This window comes from Candida albicans, chromosome R, assembly GCF_000182965.3.
Source record: "Candida albicans SC5314 chromosome R, complete sequence".
In the NCBI taxonomy this organism is placed as follows: Eukaryota; Fungi; Ascomycota; class Pichiomycetes; order Serinales; family Debaryomycetaceae; genus Candida; species Candida albicans.
The window spans coordinates 529,317-555,284 of NC_032096.1; the positions used below are offsets into that span (position 1 = coordinate 529,317).

The 25,968-nt window shown below is 33.5% G+C and overlaps 9 protein-coding genes and 1 non-coding gene across 10 annotated transcripts, besides 1 other annotated feature; 9 read left to right on the forward strand and 1 right to left on the reverse strand. All coding sequences in view use genetic code 12, as the record gives it.

The window, feature by feature from the left end:
* Window positions 1–728: 728 nt before the first annotated feature.
* CAALFM_CR02390WA (protein phosphatase regulator) lies at window positions 729–3,398 on the forward strand (the record flags this gene model as incomplete). Its single annotated transcript, XM_708324.2, has 1 exon — window positions 729–3,398. The coding sequence occupies one exon, from the start codon at window positions 729–731 to the stop codon at window positions 3,396–3,398; it is 2,670 nt and encodes an 889-aa protein (XP_713417.2).
* A 1,004-nt stretch (window positions 3,399–4,402) lies between these two features.
* Window positions 4,403–5,788, forward strand: PHO112 (Pho112p; the record flags this gene model as incomplete). Its single annotated transcript, XM_708323.2, has 1 exon — window positions 4,403–5,788. One exon carries the CDS (start codon window positions 4,403–4,405, stop codon window positions 5,786–5,788), a length of 1,386 nt encoding a protein of 461 aa, XP_713416.2.
* Window positions 5,789–6,080: 292 nt separating this feature from the next.
* Window positions 6,081–9,071, forward strand: CAALFM_CR02410WA (uncharacterized protein; the record flags this gene model as incomplete). The annotated part of the gene is made up of 1 exon (XM_708322.2): window positions 6,081–9,071. The coding sequence occupies one exon, from the start codon at window positions 6,081–6,083 to the stop codon at window positions 9,069–9,071; it is 2,991 nt and encodes a 996-aa protein (XP_713415.2).
* Window positions 9,072–9,449: 378 nt separating this feature from the next.
* Window positions 9,450–10,259, forward strand: CAALFM_CR02420WA (rRNA-binding ribosome biosynthesis protein; the record flags this gene model as incomplete). Its single annotated transcript, XM_708320.2, has 1 exon — window positions 9,450–10,259. The coding sequence occupies one exon, from the start codon at window positions 9,450–9,452 to the stop codon at window positions 10,257–10,259; it is 810 nt and encodes a 269-aa protein (XP_713413.2).
* A 112-nt stretch (window positions 10,260–10,371) lies between these two features.
* CAALFM_CR02430CA (uncharacterized protein) lies at window positions 10,372–12,921 on the reverse strand (the record flags this gene model as incomplete). Its single annotated transcript, XM_708318.2, has 1 exon — window positions 10,372–12,921. The coding sequence occupies one exon, from the start codon at window positions 12,919–12,921 to the stop codon at window positions 10,372–10,374; it is 2,550 nt and encodes an 849-aa protein (XP_713411.2).
* Window positions 12,922–13,306: 385 nt separating this feature from the next.
* On the forward strand, window positions 13,307–13,639 carry CAALFM_CR02440WA (uncharacterized protein; the record flags this gene model as incomplete). The annotated part of the gene is made up of 1 exon (XM_708317.2): window positions 13,307–13,639. One exon carries the CDS (start codon window positions 13,307–13,309, stop codon window positions 13,637–13,639), a length of 333 nt encoding a protein of 110 aa, XP_713410.2.
* Window positions 13,640–14,598: 959 nt separating this feature from the next.
* Window positions 14,599–14,845: a long terminal repeat ((iota-Ra) Long terminal repeat (LTR); about 251 bp long, 13 copies per genome).
* A 521-nt stretch (window positions 14,846–15,366) lies between these two features.
* On the forward strand, window positions 15,367–17,532 carry CAALFM_CR02460WA (uncharacterized protein; the record flags this gene model as incomplete). Its single annotated transcript, XM_708316.1, has 1 exon — window positions 15,367–17,532. One exon carries the CDS (start codon window positions 15,367–15,369, stop codon window positions 17,530–17,532), a length of 2,166 nt encoding a protein of 721 aa, XP_713409.1.
* Window positions 17,533–18,012: 480 nt separating this feature from the next.
* On the forward strand, window positions 18,013–18,141 carry CAALFM_CR02470WA. The gene has a single exon (XR_002086424.1). It is a non-coding gene; the product is annotated as an uncharacterized ncRNA (small nucleolar RNA).
* A 3,447-nt stretch (window positions 18,142–21,588) lies between these two features.
* On the forward strand, window positions 21,589–22,689 carry OPT4 (Opt4p; the record flags this gene model as incomplete). Its single annotated transcript, XM_705621.2, has 1 exon — window positions 21,589–22,689. The coding sequence occupies one exon, from the start codon at window positions 21,589–21,591 to the stop codon at window positions 22,687–22,689; it is 1,101 nt and encodes a 366-aa protein (XP_710713.1).
* A 456-nt stretch (window positions 22,690–23,145) lies between these two features.
* On the forward strand, window positions 23,146–24,696 carry CAALFM_CR02500WA (uncharacterized protein; the record flags this gene model as incomplete). The annotated part of the gene is made up of 1 exon (XM_705620.1): window positions 23,146–24,696. One exon carries the CDS (start codon window positions 23,146–23,148, stop codon window positions 24,694–24,696), a length of 1,551 nt encoding a protein of 516 aa, XP_710712.1.
* Window positions 24,697–25,968: the final 1,272 nt, after the last annotated feature.

The window sequence follows — 25,968 nt, forward strand, 5'->3', positions numbered from 1 at the left end:
CCAATTCACACGGTGAGAAGCAAAGAAATTTGTTGAGAAAATCAAAATCCACAACAAATGTCGCAACAAACGACATTTGGCTCGAAGTATCATAACGATTAAACCTAGTGTGAGACTTAAGTTGTCAAAGCAACAAGACAAACAACAAATAACTAGTACTAACTATTAACTTTTGCTACTCTTATTATTACCACTTTTACGGATCGTTGAAATTTCTAATCACTTAGGAGAAAGTTTAAGTTGTATTGTTTTTGTTTTGTTGGTCCTTTTCCAACAGTTTCATTGATTTTGGTGAGGAGGAATGAAAATACCACCCATTATTATTATTATCACTACAACCTCTTCAACTTTAGTAGTAATTTTCAATATTTATTCATATGTTTCTTTATTTGTTCATTTATTTCTGTATTCTTATTCTATTTAAAAACGTTTCGCCTCCCGCCTCTCTTGATCGCTTGATTGCTCGATCCTTCGCCCCTCGTCCCCTCTCTCGCTCCAAAATTCAAAATTAGAGAGAGAACGAAAATAATCCAAGAAGAAAAAAATTAGTTCATTCAAAAAAAGAGAGATAATATCAAGATATATAAAAACCCGACAAAATTCCATTCATATTATTATCATCATCATTGGCATTTAATTTTCTTCTATTTTTAGTTATTATTATTTCTTATTTTTTTTTTTATTTTTGTCTATCTATTCCATCCCAAATTATCAACATTAAAACAGAAATGGATCAAAATTCTGTTTCACCAGAAGTTGTTGTGGAAAAGAAATCGGGATCGATATCTGACAATGGGAAAACAAATGAAGAAAATGCCTCAAAACCACAAGTTAAACAGACGAGTACTCATTATACTCCCAAATTAATTACATCATTGGATTGTAAAATTCTACAATATCAATATAACATTTACAAATTAGAAAAATCAATCAGTCATATACGGAAACTCCAAACTGAATGTCAAGGATCACCTAATTTACCTTTGCTTCATTATATTGTATTATTGGTAGGGTGTACATTTTCTATCAATGACAAAGCATTCGACCCCAAATTAGATATTTTATCCAATTTTCAATTATTTAGAAGTACAACCATTAACATAACAGCCACAACCTCGCATATTCCATACGATACACCAGATTTACCAATCACACCATTGAATGATATTCCGGAAATATCGACATCAATCAAATGTTTAAAACAATTAGAGTCATTATGCAACACTTGTCTACAGGGATACAAGAAGAAATTGGATCAAGCAAAAGTCGAAAAATCAAATGAACTTGGAAATGTTGACTCAATAGATGCTTATTATAGTACAATTGAAAAAATAGTTTCAAATGACATTTTTAATAACGATATTGACTTGGTTTTCTCTGATTCTACATTTACTTTACCTATAGATAACGTTGACTTAATGGCCAATGAGAATTTCCAAGAAGCTACGTTGATTGATATGGACATTAAAGAACTTTTCATTATTGTTCAATATATTGAACGACTGTTGAATTTTTTGAAACCTACCATCACCAAATTGAAACAACCTCAATGTTCCGACCCATATGCTCTTCATAAGATTTTCCTTCTTACTCAAAGATTAAATGATATTTATACAATTGTACGAAGATACGGAAGAAAAATCTATCTTTCAAATTATCAACATTTAACTGATTCGAAATTTTTATTCCATTGTAAGAATCCACAATTTTTCAAAAATAACATCCTAAAGGATATGAATGATTTTTTCAATTCAATGAAGAAAAATGGTACTTTGATTGCTAACTTGACAAGATTTGTTCGTCAAGATTCCCGGTTTGAAACCAATTCTAAAAATATCACAAATAATATGAATTTCACTAATCAAGGATTATTAACAGTTGAAACCACAATAACTAAACTTAAAGAATTTGGTATGAGTTGGTTAGTTAGTGAATTGAGATTTAGAAGAGTGTATCAATTGCCGAAAAAGAATTTATTTGATATATATCAAACAGTTCCTGAATTCAAACAACGCACAACCCCTCCTACTGTGCTGATAACAGGACCAAATCCACTGCTGTCTCCAGCAAGTGCAAGTACAAATACAAGTAAATCAAAAACAGACAATTCTACTCCAAATGGTAGTCAACCAGCAAAGAAACCACTCGAGAAACTGGAAACGAATAATGAGGGAACAAAATCGAGGTCAAGATCTTCATCAGTGTCAAGTATTACTAGTAATGGATCATCTTCAGGGTTAATGAGAAGGGGATCAATTTCTTCTCCAATCAAACCTTCACCTTTGTCATTACCACAAAATGGAAGAAACTCACCTAGAACAAGTAGACCCAACTCGATGTTATTTTTACATCCAAATTCATCAACATCAAATTTAGAAAGTGATCCCGAGAAAAAATCAAGTGCCCCCTTAAGTCCATCAACAGGGCCAGGGGCAGGTACAATTACTAGAAGAAGATCCAATTCTCAACCAATTGGCAGAGATGCAATTATTGCCACATCTGGTGCCGCAACTGCACTCACCAGAAACAGTAGTTTATCTTCACGCACATCTTCACCATTAAGATCACCTAGTACAAGTAATAACATGACAGCAGGGTCACCAACAACAACAACAACAACAGAAAAGGCATCATCTCCCACTCCTAGTAGGATAACCCAGAAGTTACTTATGGTGCAAGAGGAAGAAACACCTTCTCTTGCTCAAAAATCAGCTTCAGCAGCAACTAAATTATCAGCCTCACAAAGATTTCAACAACGTGTCAGGGAAGCTGCCAAGAATGGTGATCTTGTCACGCAGAAAAAGGAAACTTTCACTTCTGTTACTTTTGATCCTAATGATACTTCCAAATTATCAATACGTAAATATTCTGAAATTCCCACATCACCAGAAACAGAAGTGCAAGCGAAAGAGGAAGAGCCAGTACCAGTTAAAGTTGCAGTTGCACCACAAAGAAGAACTAGAGATCAAGTCACCCGTCATAATACTCAACGTAATAGTCATATACCAATGCCAAAGAATACTGACACAAAATCTTCAAACAGTTCAATTGATCAAAAGAGTAGCAGTAGCAATAATAGTACTGGAAGTGTTAGTAACTCAACTTCAACCACCACTACCACAACCACAATTTCCAAAAAAGTTAGATTTACAGGAGTTCCAGAATGGACAGAAGCTGAAGATGCCCCAACAAAATATTCTCATGCTATTTTAAGAAACTTTGCTGTGTTTCGACACCCTATAAAGACTGCTAAAGCTCATAATTCCAAGAGTGATCAATTATTACACGAGGAAAGTATGTCTTTTAAAACATCAACGGTTGTTGTTGATGATAATGAGGTGATGATTGCACCTAAACCCAAATCAGGATTTTCTAGAATCAAAAGTAGACTAATATGAACGATTTTTCTACTATGTATTTTCCATCCATTCCCGTTTTTTCTTTTTGTTTATTTGTTTATACATATATATATACATTTAATTTTTAATAATTGTTATTTGTTTAGGTTCAGGTATATCCGTGTATTATAAACTATCATTTCCTTCCTTTTGCATTTGCTAAGGTTTACGTTGGGTAATACACTAACTACTGTCTGTTGAACTACTCATAACCTCAAGTTTAGTTTAATTGTTCGCTTATGGGTAGTCGAAAAAGTCATTAAACTATTGTACGTAACACCCCGTGGCATGTAATATCAAGTTCCTTCTTTTTTTCAAAGAAGGGAGTCCACACATGGAATCGGCTCTCGTACTTCAATTTCCATGTGAATAGTGATAGTGCAAACTTTTTGGCATTTGATTGGTTTTCAAACCTTCAATAATTACTAACCACCACTCAAATATAAGTTAAATTTTTAGTTATGTGCTCGTTTATACGAAGTTTATTTCTTCTTTTGTCGATACCACTACTTAAATTGGCATATCCAAACAAACTTGAAGTAGGAGTTTCCTTATTTTTATTTTGTATTTATATATTTGATTGCGATTAATGTCATAAATTTTAGTTCGGTAATTATGTCACAAAAACAAACAATCAACATATTAAATCGTTATCCCAACTTTGTCAGTTTTACTAACACCTTTTATTTTGTGTTATACAAATTGCACAATCAATTACTATAACTTTTTTTTGAAACGTGGGCTCTGTTTAGTTTAACTTCTTGTAGTTTTATTATTCCGATTGGGTTAGCTCAATAACTGCATTTCGTACAATAATGTTAATTCAATTCTAAATTCCGATGAACCGAACACACAAAAAACATCCAGTTCTGGAGAGATTTTTCAAAACTTCTATTATAAATAGAACCCTATAAGTCCATAATAATTCAATTGAAGGATTATTTTCTTTTCCCTTTTCTGATTACTTTCACCAATTTTCTTCTCTCCAAAAAAGCATCTTCTTCATGGTTTCTGTTTCTAAATTAATCAATAACGGGTTGTTATTAACTAGTCAAAGTGTTTTCCAAGATGTTGCTACTCCGCAACAAGCTTCTGTGCAACAATACAATATACTCAATTTTCTTGGCGGTAGTGCCCCTTATATTCAAAGAAACGGATATGGGATTTCTACTGATATCCCTGCTGGTTGTGAAATTGCTCAAATTCAATTGTATTCAAGACATGGTGAAAGATACCCAAGTAAAAGTAATGGTAAAAGTTTAGAAGCAATTTATGCTAAATTTAAAAACTACAATGGTACATTCAAAGGTGATTTGTCATTCTTAAATGATTACACTTATTTTGTCAAAGACCAGAGTAACTATGCTAAGGAAACTAGCCCAAAAAATTCTGAAGGAACCTATGCCGGTACAACCAATGCCTTGCGTCATGGTGCTGCGTTTAGAGCCAAATATGGATCCTTATACAAGGAAAACTCAACTTTACCAATCTTCACATCCAATTCTAACAGAGTACATGAAACTTCAAAGTATTTCGCTAGAGGGTTTTTAGGTGATGATTATGAAGAAGGTAAAACTGTCAAGTTTAACATCATCTCTGAAGATGCTGATGTTGGTGCCAATAGTTTGACTCCAAGAAGTGCATGTTCCAAGAACAAAGAACTGAGCAGTAGTACTGCCAAAAAATATAACACAACATATTTAAATGCTATTGCTGAAAGATTAGTTAAACCAAACCCAGGTTTGAATTTGACTACAAGTGATGTCAACAATTTATTCAGTTGGTGTGCTTATGAAATCAACGTCAGAGGAAGTTCACCATTCTGTGATTTATTCACCAATGAAGAATTCATTAAGAACTCTTATGGTAATGATCTTTCCAAATATTATTCTAATGGTGCTGGTAATAATTACACCAGAATCATTGGTTCAGTGATTTTGAATTCATCCTTGGAACTTTTAAAAGACACCGAGAACTCTAATCAAGTATGGTTATCATTTGCTCATGATACTGATTTAGAAATTTTCCATTCTGCTTTAGGATTATTGGAACCAGCTGAAGATTTACCAACATCTTACATCCCATTCCCTAACCCATACGTCCATTCTTCTATTGTTCCACAAGGTGCCAGAATATACACAGAAAAACTTCAATGTGGAAACGATGCTTATGTTAGATACATTATCAACGATGCTGTCGTGCCAATTCCAAAATGTGCTACTGGTCCAGGGTTCTCTTGTAAACTTGATGATTTTGAAAATTTCGTTAAAGAAAGAATTGGAGATGTTGACTTTATTAAACAATGTGGTGTCAATAGTACCTACCCATCTGAGCTTACTTTCTACTGGGATTATAAAAATGTCACTTACAATGCTCCTTTAGAATTGTAAGACATCATTAGATCAATTTAGATATCCAAACATTTATTCGTTATTCTCTTCGTATATTATTTATATTCTTCCTTTTCTTGAAAAAAAAAATAGACAATTTATTTAGACTTTATAACTTTTCCATAAAACTTGTTCTATTTAAACTTTTACTTCGTGTTGCAACAAATTGAGCATTTTACACGAAACTTTAAATAATTGAATCCTTCGAAAACCAAAGTTTTATTGGTCGACGGGTTGGTTAACATGGAATATATCACTTTCTAATAACTATGTCACACCAACAAATATCAATATGAGTGTTTCAGACAAATACCCAGAACTTGTTAGACAATTTTTCCTTCTTGATGAAGTGAAGGAAATTTTGCCGAACTATCCAAAATACAAAATTTTACTGCAAACTCCTGAAGTCGATCGTGAATACTACAAAAACATCACCAGTCCTGAATTCATTAGACAATGGCAGCCAGAAGTCCTCAATCACTACCGAAATAACTGGACCGAAGTCACTCCTCTTTGTGCTATTGTACATGATAGAACCATTGATGCCGGTTTGAGAATCCAAAAGTTTTTCCATCCATCCATCTTACCGAATGAACTTCATGGCGATGTTTGGATACTAGTAAAAGAGAACAAAGAAGAACTCGATGCCTTTATAGAAAATGTGCAATGTCTTCAAAATTATGTTAGAGATAGCTCCAACAGTAAATACACTTATTATCGTTGTGAGTATTGCAAAAAGAATAAAGGTGTTAAAAGTAAAAAAACTGATTGCAAGCATAAAATTGCAGTACATGCTCTTGAAGGTGGAAAATACAAAATAGTCTGGCACTTTCAGCATAACCATGCTTTCGATCCAAGAAGGATTACAAAGGCAACCAGAAACTGGTTGATGGACTTAGCTTCAACAAATATACCAAGGGCAAGTTCTGACAGCAGGAGATCAGTGACGAAATTCAAACTGAGTTCATTTTTACTTTCTGACAAATTTAAAATTTCCAACAAGGTATTTAATTATTATAAAAACAAAAATAAAAAGAGCCAGGCACATCTTGACAAAAATGTTATCAAAAGTTTAAAAATATGGGTTTCATATATAAATACCCTTAATGAATTTGCCGTGTTTAAAAAGAGACCAACAAATTCTGAAAATGTTGAATTCTGTGACGTGGAAGCCGATGCTTTGAATCCTGAGTCTACGTGGTATTTTGGAATTATTCTTTTGAGCAATCTCCAATATATGCTGAGCCCACAAACTGTTTTCCTTGATAGTACACATAAATTAGGCCACGGCCCTCACAACGAGGACATAATAACATATATCTTTATCACAAAAAGCTCTTTATCTGGAGGAGGGATACCAATAGGTTACTTAATAACAAATAGAGAGTCTCATGAGCCGTTAGCATCATTTTTGAGATTTTTTGTTGAAAAGAAAATACAAATCAAAAGATTCGTGATAGATTGTTCAGCTACTGAAATAAAAGCTATTGAAGAAGGATATAATGTTGGTATCATTGAACCCACAGATGGATCATCAAGTGCTGGTGATAAATTTGAAGCTATCATAACGTTTTGCACTTGGCATTGTTTGAGAGCTTTTAATAAGGCAATTAAGAAAGGTATAACAATACAAAATAGAACAAATAATGAGCAAATATCCCCAAATGAAATTATCACAGAAGTTGACGGAGAAATGACAGATGAAGAATTCATAAATCAGATAGCCACTCAAGGGGTTGTTGCACAATCAAACTTAACTGCAGGTAGGAATAAGGAAGAGATAATTGCAAATCAAAGAATTGCTCTTTCATATATGGTAGAATTAAAACGGAAAAAAGCCATTGAAGAAGCTAATGATTTTTTGCATGTAATCGAAGCCACGTTTCGGGAATACCCGGACTTTGTTGCATACGCCCAGAAAACATTCAAAACCACAGGGAAATACTGGTTAAACTGCCATTTTGGTAATTACAGAGAACTTACAAATAATTGTGTGAAAAGTTATCACCAAGTTTTAAAAACCAAATATTTCGAAAGACGCAGAAAATACCGAGTTGACCGAGTAATTTGGATGTTTATTGAACCCATTGCTAAGTACTATGAGTATTACCATTCAGCTGTTATTGTTACATCCCTGTTAAGGTACATTGATAAAGCTGAAGAAGCTTCCAAACTCAAAGCAGAAGCAGTTTCAGATGAGGACATGAGGCAAATGATTGTTGACCTTCCAGGTTATATTGCAGTTAAATCGTTCAATGGATCAAATTATTACAAGATTAGTTTTGGTGAACGTGGAATCTTTTCCTGCGAATGTCCGTACAACGAGTATTCAATTGATTGGTGCAAACACATTTTCTTATATAAGCGTTATAAGGTGGCTAAAGGATTGGACATACCTTTTGTCGAGCTTGAAAGAAACCCTTTGGCTGACTTAAGTGGTTTAAACGGTACTAATGAGATAGTTGAACGAGAAACAGATACTATTGGAGATGAATCAGAAGACGAAGAATTAGTTGATAGTGAGTCAGGATTTAAGAATGCCACCTATAATGAGAGTGATTTTGGTGACGATAATTTTGATTCTATGGAAAATGATCCAGATGGTGACGAACCAGATTTTAGTATTGAAAACACAGAACCAACTGAAGTATCCCAAGAAGAGACCGAAGAAGAAATTGGTGCCAGGCTTGCACGCGACAGAGTTGATCCTGGGTTCTCCATAGATGACGACAATATTGGAAACGACTTCGAACTCGCTGACTCTTCTCAAGTTTTTACAGACGGTGGAACAGCTTATTACACACAAAACACAGAATCAGACCCATTTATTGAATGGCCTATAAGTGAAACAATTGATCTGCAAGAAAGTGCTGATGTTATTTTAGAAATCGAAAGCATAGAAGGGGTTTATGCTAAGAAAGCTGCTAGAAATATTAAGCAACGGGAAGAGAATTATAGTAGTTTAGATACAGAGGTTAAAAGAATTCAAGATGAGGAGAAATCTCAAAGGGAGAAGGTTAAAAAGCTAAGGGCATTAATTAAAAAAGAAGAGATGGAACATAAAAAGAAAATGGCGGCAGTGAATAGGATTCAAAAGAAACGCAATAAGGAAAAAGAACTAATCAAAACTCAAAAGAAAGCGTTGGCTGAGATACAACGAATAGAGAGAATGATTAGAGATAATAATTACAGTGAGGAAGAAGAACATGAAAAGACTGAGGAACTCAAACGTTTGTATCATTCAACAATGTTAGATTCAAATAGAAAACAATCCAGATATTGAGTATCAAAAGTTATATCTGATATTAGGTGTTATATATATTAGAAATCAATGTTAAAAGTAAAGGAATATAGATTTTACAGTATATGGATGAAACACAAAACGCAAGGCAGTTGTTTTGCATTATTAAAATGAGGTTTTATGAACATAAAGTAGTTTGTAAGTTCAACTAAAAGTTTGGGCACTCACGCAGATTTTTTTGACTTTTTGAACTTATTCATCATCGCGATGTTTTGATCTCTTGATTTGCGAGAAGGAGAAGAAAAAAACACTCAAAACTCAAAACTAGATTCTCATCTCAATATTTCACATCATCTCACATAAAACCACATTAACATTCTTTATTCTTCATTTCATAACTAATCACCCACATATTCCATCATGAGACAAAAGCGTGCCAAGGCCTATAAGAAACAAATGAGTGTGTATGTCCACGCATTCAAATTCAGAGAACCATACCAAATAATAGTAGACAATGAACTCATCACCACTTGTCAATCAGCATCATTTGACATTAATAAAGGGTTTACTCGAACTATCCAAGCAGAAAACAAACCCATGATTACTCAATGTTGTATCCAAGCATTATATGATACTAAGAATCAACCAGCAATAGATATTGCTAAATCATTTGAACGAAGAAAATGTAATCATCGTGAAGCCATCGATCCTAGTCAATGTATTGAATCAATCGTTAATATTAAAGGACAAAATAAACATCGATATATCGTTGCCAGTCAAGATTTACAATTACGTAAAAAATTGCGGAAAATCCCTGGAGTACCATTGATTTATATGAATCGATCAGTGATGGTTATGGAACCGATCAGTGATGTTAGTAATCAATATAATATGAATTATGAATCGAAAAAATTGACCGGAGGATTGAATGATATTGAAGCTGGGAAATTGGAAAAGCAAAATGAAGGTGAAGATGGGGATGGGGATGAACTGGAAGTTAAAAAGAAGAAAAGAAAAGGACCTAAAGAACCAAACCCATTAAGTGTCAAAAAGAAGAAAACAGATAATGCAACTGCTGCCAGTACTAATCAAGAGCAGAAAAAGAAACCAAATAGAAGAAAAAGACATGGCAAGTCAAAAGCAGAAGAGAAGGAAGACCAAGAACAGGAGCAAGTGAACGAAGCAACAACTAATGAAGATGCACAGGAGGCAATAACAGCTACTGAATAAATACTACAGATACATTTGACAAAAAAGGAAGAAAATTTTAATGCTATAATATCAATAGTACTACAACTATTTATGTATAATTATATCTATAAAAAAAAAACTTCTAGGTTGTTTAATCATCAGTTTGTAAAACATCAAATCCATTTTGACTCTTTTTGGTTTTGGAAACATCTTGAATCAAGTTTGATTGAGATTGTGGAGTACTATTATTATCAATTTTCAATACAAATGAGGCACTATCATCAATAAGACACAATTTACAATCAAACGCCAATGATTTCTCTCTCAAAACTCTTCTGAAACTCTTTAACAACAAATACAATTTATTTTCTTCTTCAACATCCATGTTCTTAGACTTTTCCGGAGAATAAAATATAAATGATGAACCTTTCAACCATTGAATTTCATAATTCTCCAACTTGTCTTGATATAAAGGTTTCAATTCTCGATCTAAATCATCTTTCACTAACCCGAAAAACAAATCTTGGATGATTAATGCATTATACAAAGATCCTTCAGTGGCAGTGGTTTCCGGTTCAGGAGTCCCCATGAATGCAGCACGCAATGCAGCATCTCTTTTCGCAGCAACACAAACAGAATCACATTCCAAAACAGTTCCAATACTCGAAGGCTCGCCAACACTTGCACCACATTTGATTTTTTTCTCCAAACGTCCACATTCACAACGAACAGTTACTTCTGAAGTACAAGTAACAACATCACAATTTGAGCTTTTGCCAACTTTATTAAAATGACATTTCAATTTACATAAATGAGGACAGCTATTTCTGATTTTTTTGCAATACGATTGACAATCACGGGAGCTGTTGTGAATATTCTCTTTTGTACATTGAGATGAACAAGTTCTGAAACAAGGATGTCCACAGTCTTTGGCAACTTTACACATTTTCCCACATGAAACTCTTTCTTGAAAACATAAAATTCCAGGAATATCCAGAGTTGCACCACAATCGCATTCTCGAACCACTAAAGCAGTACATTTAGGACAATTAATAGAATCATCGTGACATTCATGAGGCTCAGGACGATGACCACAGAGAGGAACACGAATACACTGTTCATGACATACCAACTTGGTACCACATCTAACTGGTGCTGGAATAACCGTTTTCCCACAAGGACAAACTAAATCTTCATTGGTTGATTCTAAACAAACTTCACAAGGACCATTATGACATAAAGCTTGACACATGTGTTTACCACAAGATTTCAATCTATTACATGTTCTAGTACAGATATGAGAAGCTTCAATTGACATCACATCTTGTCTAAAATTGGATCTAATATTATTTCTGATAGCTTTTTTGCGGTCACGTTCTCTAGCAAGACCAATTTGTTCATCAGGACAACATTCCAAACGATGATAATGCTTTCTGCAATTCAATAAAACCGAACATTTATGATTACATTTCGGCTTAATACCAGATTGAATAAACTTGCATGGAGCTAAATAAGATTCATGTCCACAAGAACATTTTATTTCACTCACTGAGATACAATCGCAGTCTCCTTCATGGCATTTGAATTTGCAGCGATGACCGCATGCCAACAATTTGTCACAAATATTACTGCACTCAGGGACTGGATCAGTACATTTTGTACGATTATGTAAATCAGCTTTTGTTTTGCCACAGTAACATGTAGTGATAATTTCTGGAGAATATTTACATTTCATCAAGGAGGAAGGAGGTGGTTGACATGATTTTATCTCAAAGTGCTTCTGACAATCATAATAAAAACGTTTAGTCTTACCACAAGAGTAGCCACCAACTCTACCACCACCACAATTCATCAATACCTTTTCGTGACACTGGATTTCTTTTTGCTCGTCCCCACAGTAGCAACTGACCTGGATCATAGTGGAACATACCTGGCAAAATCCTGAATGACAGCCCTTGAGACATTTGTGGCCCAAGTCACACAATATAGTGTCACAATCCTGTGCACACCTCCAACCCTCATCATATGGTGTGATTAAGCAAGGTAGTTGCCGTGATTCCTTGCCACAATGGCATTTCATCATCGGCCCCGTTGCACCACAAATAGGGTGCTGACCGGGGTGGCATATGTATGTACAACTGTGCACGCAGCTTGCGTATTTGTAGTTGCACATACTGCCACAACTAAAAGGCATCAATACATTGTGTTCTGGATTGATCAGCTTGCCACACCAGCAAGTGAAAACTTTGGGGATAACCTTAGTGGCATGATTACAACTGGGACATCTCCATTCCTTGCTTGTTTTATTAGTCGAGGAACCTCTAACAGCCCAATCTTGAATACAGTCGAGATCATAAACCCGGAAACATTGATGACATGTCCAAATTTGGGAATCTTTGTTTATTTCACCAGTGCATACAAGACAAACGTATGTACCATCTTGAATTTCTCTAAGAATTGTGGTTCCAAGTGATTCATCAACCACCACTTTAAGGTCGTCGTCATCGTCATAGTCAACTTCATCATCATCGACTTCATCTTCATGATAATCATCGAGCTCATCAGAGTATGCAACTTCTTGGTGGTGGTGGTAATGTTGTTGTTTTTCAGATTCATTTACGTTAGTTTCAGACTTATCATTGGAGCTGGTGCTTTCTTCCAACTTCAGTCCCCGATCATGCAGTTCAACATCAGATTCCATAGCAGTTTTCTAACTTTTTTGATATAAAGACTAACCTAAAAAGAAACAGAAAAAAGTACCTGAAAAATTTTTAGTCACGATTTTCGTTTTTTTAGCAACTAACAATGGAATAAAGATAAAAGTGACTAATATCTACGAGCAAATGGTAAACAAACAAGTGATTAGTCATATATTGATTGATACTGCCTTATGTTGTTTACATTTTGAAGTTATTTTAGCCTTGTAACTTCAAAATAATGAATTTGAATTCAATTGATGCATCATTATACCCAATCAAAAACATACGAAGAGACACACATTAGAATCCTATTAGGTGGATAGATCTGAGCTACAGCTCAACGACATAATAGAAATCAGCTCTAGGATGCATATTTTTATTGCTCCGATGCAGTCAGAAACTGGATCAAAAAGTTTAACAAATCAACAACCTTCTTCCACTAGAGAGCAAAGATATAGCCTACACTACTGTATTGAAGTCCAAAATCAATTAGAGAACCTACTCAACTACATACCAGAGAAACTATTAGCCAAGGCAGTGGCCCACACGAATAGCACGTCAGCAATAAACATGATCAGATTAATCTTTACGAGTGGAGCATACAAAGAACGACAAATTTATTATACTAAAGCCTCACATAAAATCAAGCCAAACGGGAGCGGTCGTAACAGAGGTAGTCAGCTTCAGGATGAGATAGCAATTTGGCTATTGAAGTTGTAGATTAATCATGTATTTGGAAAGGAATATAGGTCTAGACTCAGTTATGCACATGTTTACATTTTTGATCAAGTGCGCAGTCATTTTTACGTGATGATCGTGTACTATTTACGAAATTATCTCATTTTTGACAACAAAAGTCCAAAAAAGGAATTTATCGAAATACCCAGGGCGGGGCTTTGAATTAATGGAGAAGAGATGAAATCTAACAAAGCCGTCCACTGTGGTCAAAATGAACCACCAAGAAGTTAGCTATCCATACACCAAGAGGTTAGACATACCTGATTCTCTACTCCTGGTATAATGGAAAGTTGGTTTAGTAGAATTGAATTTAATTGCTCAAATTCTCCTAAGATGTAGTTTATTCGAGGATCTCTTCTTAAGTATAAGAGGTATTTGAAGATTTTTGTTCCAAGAAAGAGGTCTTCCCAACCAGTTCCCAACTACATTATGATATAAAGTTTAAACAATTTATTATAGAATATAAAAGTGCTATAACTATATAATGTTAGTAAAACTCTGACCAGATGTAAAACCTGATTCAAAGTAAATCCACCCTATAATTAAGCTATCACGAGCTTTATTCAGTGGTGGATAAAGCTATGAAGTACATTAGGGACATTGTGTTCACTCAACGAATGTTAGGAGTTTCCTATATTCACACTTCGAAAAATATTGCTGACGTGATGACCAAAGCTACCGAAATGGTAATCACTTTTGACTTTTCAACTTTAAAAGAAAGAAGATATTAAGGAAAACTTCGAGAATTGAAATTAATTTTTATGTACTGCTCGCTATAGAGCAGGTCTTTCAAACTAATTTTGCCCGACACAGATGAAATATTTTCATCATCACTTCTAGAATGGAGATTCAAGTGTTGGAGAATAGACAGCGAACACTGTTTTATCTGAGAAATAGCAAACATAAAACTTTAGATCTGCAATTATAAATTTATTAGAAATTGTTGTAAAACAGGATCTGGAATATTTTATGTGCAGTCCGTTTGAATTCAATTCAGAGAGTTCGAGGAATCCTTTATTATTGCTATTTTATTATTTTCTATTGCATACTTCTTTTCTTGGAACAACATTCACACTTTTATTACTTACAATTATTATATACTGATAATTAGCTTCGAATCTATAGAAAGTTAGAGCAACACATATTATCTGTCGTAATATCTAATTAATAAAACCTAGGAATACTTCAACATATTTAAATGTCCAACAATCCTCTTTATTTTATATAGTTTTCTTTTATATCTATCAACTATTTTCTTTATTAAACTACACTATAGTATAGAATTAATACAAATTAATTTATATTATTATCATTATTCGAGGTAAGAAGATTAGATTCCTAAAGGTACTTCAACTTTCTTATAATAACCAATTTACCTCACGAAACCAATAAAACAACACCTGATATTCCCAAGGTCGAATTAGATTGAAAGATAAATAATAGTCATATTTATTTTGTATTTAGTCAATAAATTATCTTTTTATATTTAAATTCTTAGTATTGTCATACCACGTAGATTCATACGGACATACTTAGCGTATTTAACATATATTAAACACCAATTACTTGTGACATTCCAGAGTTACTGTCTTGCGCGTGCTGGCAGACAAACAATAAAATGACATAATCTTTTGTTTTAAGAGAGAAAAAAAAAAGAAACAAAATCTTGAGATTCTCTGAGATTATTTATGTTTTTGTAGTCAAGACCAATGTCATATAAACGGAAAAGCTATAACCCGTCACCATTATCTTCACCCAAATCCAACACATCGCTACGACATGACATAACCGTAACATCATCAGAGTACAACAATTCAGACGAATATGAAGTAGAGGACAATGTCCCCACCATTTTTTTAAATCAGTTGGCAACATTCCCATTGTTCAAGAATGCCCCAACCAGTTTCCACAAGCAAGTAGCAGCTAATTTACGATTAATACATTACCGACCACAAGAGTTTATAATAAAAAAGGGAGATCTTTCGAGGTCAATGTATTGGATATTGAAAGGAACAGTTAGTGTCACATCTACAGATGGTGAAGAAGTTTATGCCGAGTTAAATCAAGGCGAGTTCTTTGGAGAAATTGGAATATTGTACAATCGACCAAGAACAGCTACAGTAATAGCCAAAACGAGGATTCTTCTAGGGGTTTTAACAGCAGAATCATTAAACAGGGTATTAAAAAATTTCCCCTTGATTGAAAGACGAATTCGAGATGAGGCACAGGAAAGGTTGGCAATGCAGGACAAAAAGAATAAAGAGCCATTGTCAATTCAGAGTTTTATTACAAATTTACCGTTATTCCAATTTCTACCTCCTGATATCATACACAAACTTGCATTGAGTGTTGAGCCACTAGTTTTCAGTCCGTTTGAGTATATTCTTCGCAAGGGTGATACTTGTGGTGACATCTATTTCATCATAGAAGGGGAAGTAGAAGTGTTGAACCAAGAAGGTGTGATAGAGATCCCATTGGCGAGGTTATCAAGTGGAAGCTATTTTGGAGAAATGTCATTTTTAAACTATCTACAAAACAAGCCCAGGATACGTACTGCAACTATTAGATCAGTCACTTATTGTGAGCTTATGGTGATAAAATCAGAGTATTTGGAAAAACTATGTGACGACTACCCTACCATTATTGAGGACATGAAAATAACCGCCGAGGAACGAAAAGTGGTCAAACCTGCGCAAGGAATATTTAGACCTAATTGGTCAATAAACCCAACAAGAACTATTCCACCACAAAAGAGACAACGAGAAAATGAAAATGAAAATGTAGATTATGTTCCATTTACTAAGAGGATGAGAATGGCATCAATGAAAAGAAGACGATCTTCTGCTCTTGCCATTGTTGAACCTTTACCTGAAACTATTTTGATGAAGATATTTGGATATTTGTCATTGCCAGATTTAATGAAATTGAGAAGAGTTAGTAAAAGATGGAGAAAAATGGTTACAACAACAGCTCCACTAGAGGTTTTGGATCTAAGTCAATATAGCACCACAATTGATAACAAGGCATTGATCGCAATTACTGATTTTGCTGGCTCTCGACCGAGAGTTATTGATATATCTGGCTGTTTCCATATAACTGATGAAGGGTTTTCACACATGGTCAATGAAATAGGGATTGGTGGGAGATTGGAAGTGTTACGAATGGCGTCTGTATGGGAAGTCACTGGTATGGCAATAATGGATTTATGTTTTCCAGGAGAAAAATTGGAAGAAATTGATTTAACAAATTGTCGTAAAGTCGATGACAATGTAGTGCAACGATTACTACAAAAATGTCATTTAAAAGTTTTAAATTTGAGCTACTGTAAGGGTATTTCAGACAGCGTGGTACCATACTTCAATAATTTGGAAAGTTTGGATTTGACTAGATGTTCTGGTATAACTGATGCCGGGTTTGCCCAATTACCGTTTCTGCCATCACTTCGAAAGTTGAGTTTAAAGCAGTGCAGCTATTTGACCGACAATGCAATATACTCAATTGCCAATGCTGCTCGAAATCTTGAGATTTTGAATTTAAATTTTTGCTGTGGTTTGACCGATGGCTCTCTTCTGGCAATAGCCATGGGGTTCCCCTATCTACGGGAGATCGATTTGTCGTTTTGTGGACTGGCTGTGAGTGACTCGTCTGTGGCATCATTGTCAGTGCTTTATTACTTGGAAAGAGTATTGGTCCGAGGGTGTGTTAGATTAACTCGTGCTGGTTTGGATACGTTATTTGGAGGACCGTGTCCGTTAAATTTTATTGATATAAGTCAATGCCGTAATGCTCATGTGTATCCAGGGAATTTTCCCGCCCCACCTTTTCAAAGCAATTTGGTAAGAGTATCAAATAAAATAATTTACATAGTTGTATAGAGTATAAAATGAGTTATGGCATGTGTGCAGAAATGTACCACCAAAAGAAGTTCTGCTGTTGTTGTGTAAGGTTGCTACTTGATTCGTTTCAGGCGACGACTAGTTATCCTTATAGAGAGTAGATCATATATATCTAAGAAAAGTGTTTTTGCCAGTTTGAAAGCTGTAAATAAACGTAGCCAGTTAATTAAGTGACCAATTATAGAGAAGCTAGTACAATTGTAGAAGTAAAAATTGCGTTATTTATGAATTTCGCTTGACAACTATGGAAATTGCCATTTGGCACTATCTAGGTCGTGTATATACAAAACCGCCACCCTCGTCCCCTGATTTCAATATTTAAAGTTATCGAAAGTAGAAAGAAAAATTTTTTTTTATTGTTCACTTTTTCTTTTTATTTCCTTTTCTTGTAGCTACTTCGAGATAGAGAATAAAGTGAAACTGTTTTGGAAAGCGGTCACAATTCACCTAAATCTGGTTGTAGCAATGTTTGAACATGGTCGGGCCAGAAATAAGCAAGTTTTGACAGTTTAGCTAATTATCCGTTTTACCAGGTTTTACATCTGAGTGAAATACTACTAACAGTGTATAGGTCTAGCAACTAGAGAACATTTTAATATAAGTGCAATGATTATTTTTATACAGATTGAATGTAGAATGAATTTTGTAGAAGAGGTCGATATGATAGGCTATTTCCACTTTTTTTACTCTAAATTTTAATCAAAAATTTTACCAATTATTACTTTCAGGGATAAAACAATTAACCAAAAATCTTCTTGGTGTGTTGGAACAATCAAGTTTAACACAAATTTTCCCAAATCAATGCAAACTAAAAATATCATGATATTGGATTGAAGTAAGAACTCACTTCAGGAACTAAACACTAGAAATCACTTGACGAATTCTTTAACACCACAATAGTATATCAAAATCAGTTCAATCACACAGAAAATACTTTCATTATTCATAATCAAGCTAGATAATAGTTCCCAGAGCAAACTCTTAAGATTTACAATATTCAAAAGAGGAGAGCATAAATATCTTAATTAGGCATTATCGGAGAAATACAATTACTACAAAATGCTTTAATTTTGAGTGAGAGGAATTCAAAAATTCAAGAATCAATTACTACTTCTTATCGGTCCAATCCGGTGTCAGATTTCCCACGAGACATTCAATGAAGTAACATAACCGGAATCGTGAAAACTTGCAAAATATAATTTATTTTGGTGAAGTAAATTTTATTATTAGAGTTGTAGTCATACGATGAATCAAAGAATAATTTAAAAAAAGGGTTATGAGAGAAGAAAAAAAATTCTTTTTTTTTGCAACAAGAAGAAACTTTTAGCGCGGCTAATTTTGTACCATCATTTTTATTAGTTTACACGAAATTTCGACTTAATTTTCAATGTTTCCACCAATGAAACCATCTTTAAATTGGTGGCTTATTTTTGAATATGACTTAATCACGACTGACCTTGCCAAGAAAACAGAGAGTTGTGGAGTCTTTTACTCATTTTCGTTGGAAAATCCACTTATTTCATTGTTACAATTACTCATCCTATTGTATAATTCAAGTTATATGACACCACTTGACATTTTCATTGAAAATATGTATCCAACAATTAACTACTATCTATTTGCCAACTTCAACTTTGAGGTTGATATTTCCTTATCATGCATGAAAATTAGTCAATTTTTTTTTCACCCCCACATATCAAAAATCATGTCGTCTTCTATTGTACGGCATCCAAGAAAAAAGAAGCGCCAAAATTACAGGGCGCGATATGCCGAAACCAAATTTATCATTTACCACCTGTTTAGAAAGAACAATGAAATGGATAACCACACTTCTACAACAATAGAAGCACCACAGTAAACCTCATTTCAAATTATTTAATCCTAGATCCTATTTTTTTGGCTGGATAGTATTCATCTGAGTTTTGCTCCAACAAAGTCGATCGTTATTCAGTAAATTAGCATAACATAGAGCGTAACCCAAGTTATAGGTACTAAGACTTGTCACTTGGGATATAGTAAAATTACTACCTAAAGAGTTGCATTTTAGACATATCGACAAAATTGTTAAGTTTTGTGCAAAAAGAAAAACTCCCCGATATCACAAAATTTGCCCATTATCTTTAGCCCCCGCCCGTATGCCAATTACTATATTTGGGTGGGTCTAATTACTCCGTAATTTTTTTTTCATTCAAATTGCCTTGATTTATGGGTCATACATGAGACATGATAACAAAATAATGCCGTTTAATTGTATTTGCAACAACTATGACTACTACTACTACTATTACTACTATTTCTCTCTTTATTGTGAAAATCCAAGGAAATTATAAATACGGGGAATTGAGACTAAATTTTCTATATAACCCAATTTTTAACTAATTACAACACCATATCATACAAGATACCATACAAACTTTAAAAATGGAGGATAAAAATGCAGCGACCCAATTGAATTTGCCTAATGTGCAATCAATTGGAAGTCATTTATCAATTCAAGATCATGAAATTGCTTTACAACAAGTTATTGATAATCCACTTTCTATTGGTGAAGTTGCTACCACATTAACGGAATCCCAAAAATGGTTTGTTTTGAAAAGATTACATTTTGATGCTTTAGTGTCATTAGAAGAATTACCACCTCAAGCTACTTTTATGTTTGAAAAAATTGAACAGATGACCACTGAAGAGGCTGTTGAAATATTAGAAAAAAACATTGAAGAGCACGAGACTGATGTTAATATTCCAGAAAATGATTTAATCCTTTGGAAAGAATTAGTTGAAATGTCTCACAAACATACTAAAGCTGAATTACAAGAAAAGTTAGGCAACAATTCTTCGTCTTCAGTAGAAGGTGAGAAGACAGCTGACGTCGAACAGGGCCATGAAATTGTTGATTGGGGTTTACAGGTACGTTTAGAAGCAGTATTAGTTGCTTATTGGTCTCCATATCCTGAAGTTAGAGCTGTTACATTCCCATATGATGATCCGACTATTCCAGTTGAGACATTCAGAGTATATTTAATTGGTATTATATGGACAGCAATAGGTGCAGTGATTAATCAATTCTTCACAGAAAGACAACCTGCTATCACACTTGCTATGGCAGTGGTTCAAGTTTTTCTTTATCCATCCGGTTTGCTTTGTGAATGGTTTTTACCTAAATGGAAATTCAAAATTTGGAAATATACTATTGATTTAAATCCAGGTCCCTATACTTATAAAGAGCAAATGTTGGCCACAATCTTTTGTGGTGTTACCGGTGGGAGTACCTCTTATGTCTCCAGTAACATTCTTATGCAAAAATCTGAGATTTTTTATGACAACAAATGGGTTGATTTTGGATATCAAGTATTGTTAATTTTATCTACAAACTTTCTTGGTGTTGGTTTTGCTGGTATAATGAGAAAATTTGCCGTATACCCAACTAAAGCCGTATGGCCATCCATTTTACCAGGATTAGCATTGAATAAAACTTTATTAACCCCGGCTAAAAAAGAAGTAATTAATGGATGGAAAATATCTGGTTATAATTTTTTCTTCATCACATTTGTTGCCTCATTTTTGTACTTCTGGATACCTGATTATTTATTCCAAGCTTTATCAACTTTCAATTGGATGACATGGATTAAACCTGATAACCAAAATCTTGCTGTAATTACTGGTTCAGTTGGTGGATTAGGTTTGAACCCCATTACCACTTTCGATTGGAATTATTTCAGTTCTATGCTTCAACCACTTCAAGTTCCATTTTTTTACCCTCTTAATAACATTATTGGTATGTTTTTTGCATTCTTTTGCATTATTGGGGTTTGGTATTCTAATTATAAATGGACAGGATATTTGCCAATCAACGATAATGGACTTTTCACTAACACTGGAGAACGATATTCCGTTGCTCTGGTGGTTAACAAAGATAGTTTATTCGATAATGCAAAATACCAGGAAATAGGACCACCATTTTATTCTGCAGCTAATTTAGTTGTGTATGGTGCCTTTTTTGCTATTTATCCGTTCCATTTTGTTTATGAGATTGGTATGAATTATGACCAAATGTGGGATGCCTGCACATCATTTTGGCGGGTAATAAAAGATTTCAGGAAGTCGACATATGATGGTTTTGATGATCCACACAGTACTATGATGAGAGCATATCCTGAAGTTCCAGAATGGGCTTATTTGATCATTGTTGTCATTTCATTAGTTTTGGCCATTTTGTGTGTTAAATTATATCCTGCCCAGACACCAGTGTGGGGTATTTTCTTTGCATTAGGTATTAACTTTGTGTTCTTAATTCCTTTAACCACTATTTATGCCAGAACTGGATTTGCATTTGGATTAAATGTTTTGGTTGAATTGATTGTGGGTTACGCTATCCCAGGTAACGGGTTAGCCTTAGCATTCATAAAGGCTTTAGGTTACAACATTGATGCACAAGCACAAAATTTCGTGAACGATTTAAAACAAGGTCATTATGCTAAACTCCCACCAAGAGCTGTTTATCGTGTTCAATTATTATCCATTTTTGTATCATCTTTCATTCAATTGGGCATTTTAAATTTCCAAATTAATGGCATCAAAGATTATTGCAAGCCAGGGAATACTCAAAAGTTTACATGCCCTGGCGGTAGAACATTCTTCTCAGCATCGGTATTATGGGGAGTTATTGGCCCCAAAAAAGTTTTCAATGGATTATATCCAGTATTAGCATGGTGTTTCTTGATTGGATTTTTATTGGCTTTCCCTTGTATTGCCATTAAGAAGTATGCACCTAGGAAATATGTTAAATACTTTGAACCTTCTATTGTTATTGGTGGATTCTTGAAGTATGCACCATATAATTTGTCGTACTATATTCCTGGTGTTTATGTGTCGTATGCATTTATGTCATACATTAAAAGAAAATACGAAGCTTGGTGGCAGAAATATACTTATGTTCTTTCAACTGGTTTGAATGCTGGTATTGCCTTTTCATCAATCATTATTTTCTTTGCTGTGATGTATCATGAAAAAGATATTAACTGGTGGGGTAATACTGTTATGTATTCAGGTGTTGACTATGCTATGACAGGTTGGTTGAATGCCACTGTTGATGCACCAGATGGATATTTTGGACCAAGACGTGGTAATTTCCCTTGATAAGATGGCGATGGATTTATTATTTTTAGATGATGTAAATAACGTTTGATTTGTATTTCCTTTTTGACTTTAGATTATTCACTGCCAATATTGTAATTAATACACGATTTGTATGAATATATGTCGAATTACCTAATGGTAGAAGAAAATATGGTATAGATCACCCATTTCATGTAAATAATATGTGTCGGATGTATATTGTTGACCTATCGCATTAATATGCTTGATAATTGGTCTCGGAAATACATAGTATTGGTCATTCTAGTCTCATAGTCCATGTAGAGCCCGTTTTGTATGGAGAATTTGCGGCGCGTAATTTTTTTTTTTGCTTTGTTTTGTTTTGTTTCTGCTTCCATCAACAATCTCAAGATTCCGTTGATGTTTATTTTTTTGTAAACAAACTAAACACTGACACTGTCAACATCATCAACACTGGGCAAATAATTCATCTTCGAAATGTCACCACACGATATAATTGAAGATAAACATAAATCATTTATTCATGCATCACCTATTGAATCAACTTATCCAACTCCGAAAAATGTACCTATTATATCAACAGCAGAAATTTTCAAAAAATCTGATCCTAATGCAAATTTTATAACGCCAACTAAACCCAGTAGAAGTGCTGGATCAAATGAAGATTCTATGAGAGAAAATGATATGGAACATGCGAATGAACATGTGAATGGGAATGCAAATATCAATGGACATGTGAATGGAAATGCACGTCAAGTGTCTGATACTTCTGATAGATTGAGTTTAAAAAACGATCGAGCACCAAGTACTGCTCCAACAACTCCTAAATTGAATTCTATTGGTCAAAATAAGGAGAACCTTGATTTTTTCCACGATTATGTAAAAGAAATATCATCATTGAAAGCACAAAATGAAGTTTGGAAAACTAAATTTGACAATTTGAATGAATGTTATCAACAAGAATTACAACAACGTGAAAAACAACATATTGAATATGATAAATTGAAAGAAATGTATAGAAAAGAAATTGAGGAGAAAAATCAACTTAAAAAAGAAATACAATTAATGAATACAAGAATACAAATATTGGAATATGGAGAAGAAAATTTGAAATTGTTAGTAGATAAATATAAGGATATTGCTACACAATTAAAAGAGAATAATAATCAATCACCTTCAAAAATGCAACGATCACCATCACCAGTTGATAAACAAGACTCTAAACACGCAGAACATCCTGTAAGTGATTTGATTTCATTTGATAATTTGGAAGAAGTTAAAACAAGCACTTTGCCCAAGAAAATCAACCATGCCGTACAAACTGAACTTAGGAATTTTAATATAACTGCGCCGGTATCAAAACCAAGCTGTACGTGTAATTCTAATAAAGCAACTCAAACTTTGAATACTTCTTCAACGAAAATAAATAAAGCTATACAAACAATTCAAATACAAGAAAAGACACCACAACAACCATCTGAACAGATTTCCAAACCAGAATTTGCATCACAAACAGAAAATAAATCAACACCTGAACCAACACCAATTCAAGTAGCAACAACATCATTATCATTACCACCTTCACAACCAGCCACAGCTTCTACCGCTAATAATAAACCATTTAATAAAGAAACTCATGAATCATCACCAGTATCAGTTTTCCCCGAATTTTCATTAGCATCATATAATAGCAAATTTCATAATTATTATAAACAATTACATCTTGATCAAATTGATGAATTGAATAAACGTGATTTACAATATTTAATTAAAACAACAATGTGTCAATTCATGATTGATTATTATAATATTGATGCATCATTAATTAGATATGCGAGATTTTTATCTATAGTGTATCAATTTTTGAATGATTTACATTTGATTATTTATCCTGGACAAATTTTAAAGAGTTCAGATTACTATCGTGGAAGAGTTTATCGTGATGGTAAAATTGATGAAGAAATGATTGGATTAAAAGAATGTCTTAATGGTATTCAAAACAAAATTCGAGAAACTCTTGGCGAATAATGCTAAGTGATATTTGTTTCCGTAGATATATGTAATAGGTTTTTTGAAATGAGTAACTTAATATATTTTATATTATATGTATATTAGATTTTAATCAACCAGTAGATGATTTGGTTGACCAAACCATATTCAATATCACGTGATACACTAACGGAGTGCCCAAAGCCAAAACCAAAATCAAATATAAAAGCTATATTAACAAATTTGCTTTTAAATATAGTCAAAGATATACGAACTATAAGTGAAAGATGAAGAGTTGAGCACTAGAAGATTGTTCAAAGTCCATATGATTAATGTGATAATTTGCGGCAATTGAGAAAAAGAAGTCAAAATCAAGATAGTATCGATTCTTTGGTCATGTAAAAAGAAAGCAAAAAAAGGAAGAAATATTTTGCCAAGAAACAAAATTCAATTGATGATATACTAAGTAATATAGTGTTAATGTAAGTTCAAGTTGAATATATATATAAATGAAATCAATGATAGATAAATAATAGAATAGGAGCATTTATTATAATTTCATTTCGGAGTTTGCAAATTTTCCACAAGAAAAAATAGAAAGAAAGAAAGAAAAAAAAAGAAGCGAGAGATCATTAATAATTTTTTGCTTGGAAATTTATGTTAGTTGATGTATACTGAAACTAATAATGTATTCCAATTGCAATTGTATGTGTTTTCCAATTATTAATTGATACATTTTAGATTTAATAATTGATTAATGATAAAAAGAAATTGTTTCTTTTTCTTTTTCTATTTCTTTTTCCAACTACAGATGATGTCCCTGCAGTTGTTATCGGATTTATTTTTGCAGCATCTAGTTGTTAGTCTGGGTCATACTTTCCAACCACTACAATTCAACAAAATCATCAGATACTTACCCATGATTCACTGTTAACTGCATCAGATTCAACTCGGTTTTAGCAAACAAATACGAATTGTTGTATTAATTATAGAAATTGAGTCACATTGGGGGCGCCCTTTAAATAAAGATACCGCTAAGTCACACGAGTATAAATTAATAAATATCCCTAGGAATGGAATTATATCTACTACTAGTCAATTATGAAGTATTCACTTGGAAAACTAAATTATATTTAACCTTCCATAGAAAGATACGATTTGCAAATAATAAAAGCAAAGAAAAATAGAATCAAAAAAAAACCTTTCGATAATGGGAAATCTTTTTTTTCGAAAATTATTTTCTTGCAACAAAAATAATAACATCAAAATGCATATTAGACATCTATGTAATATATATATATATAATCTGGT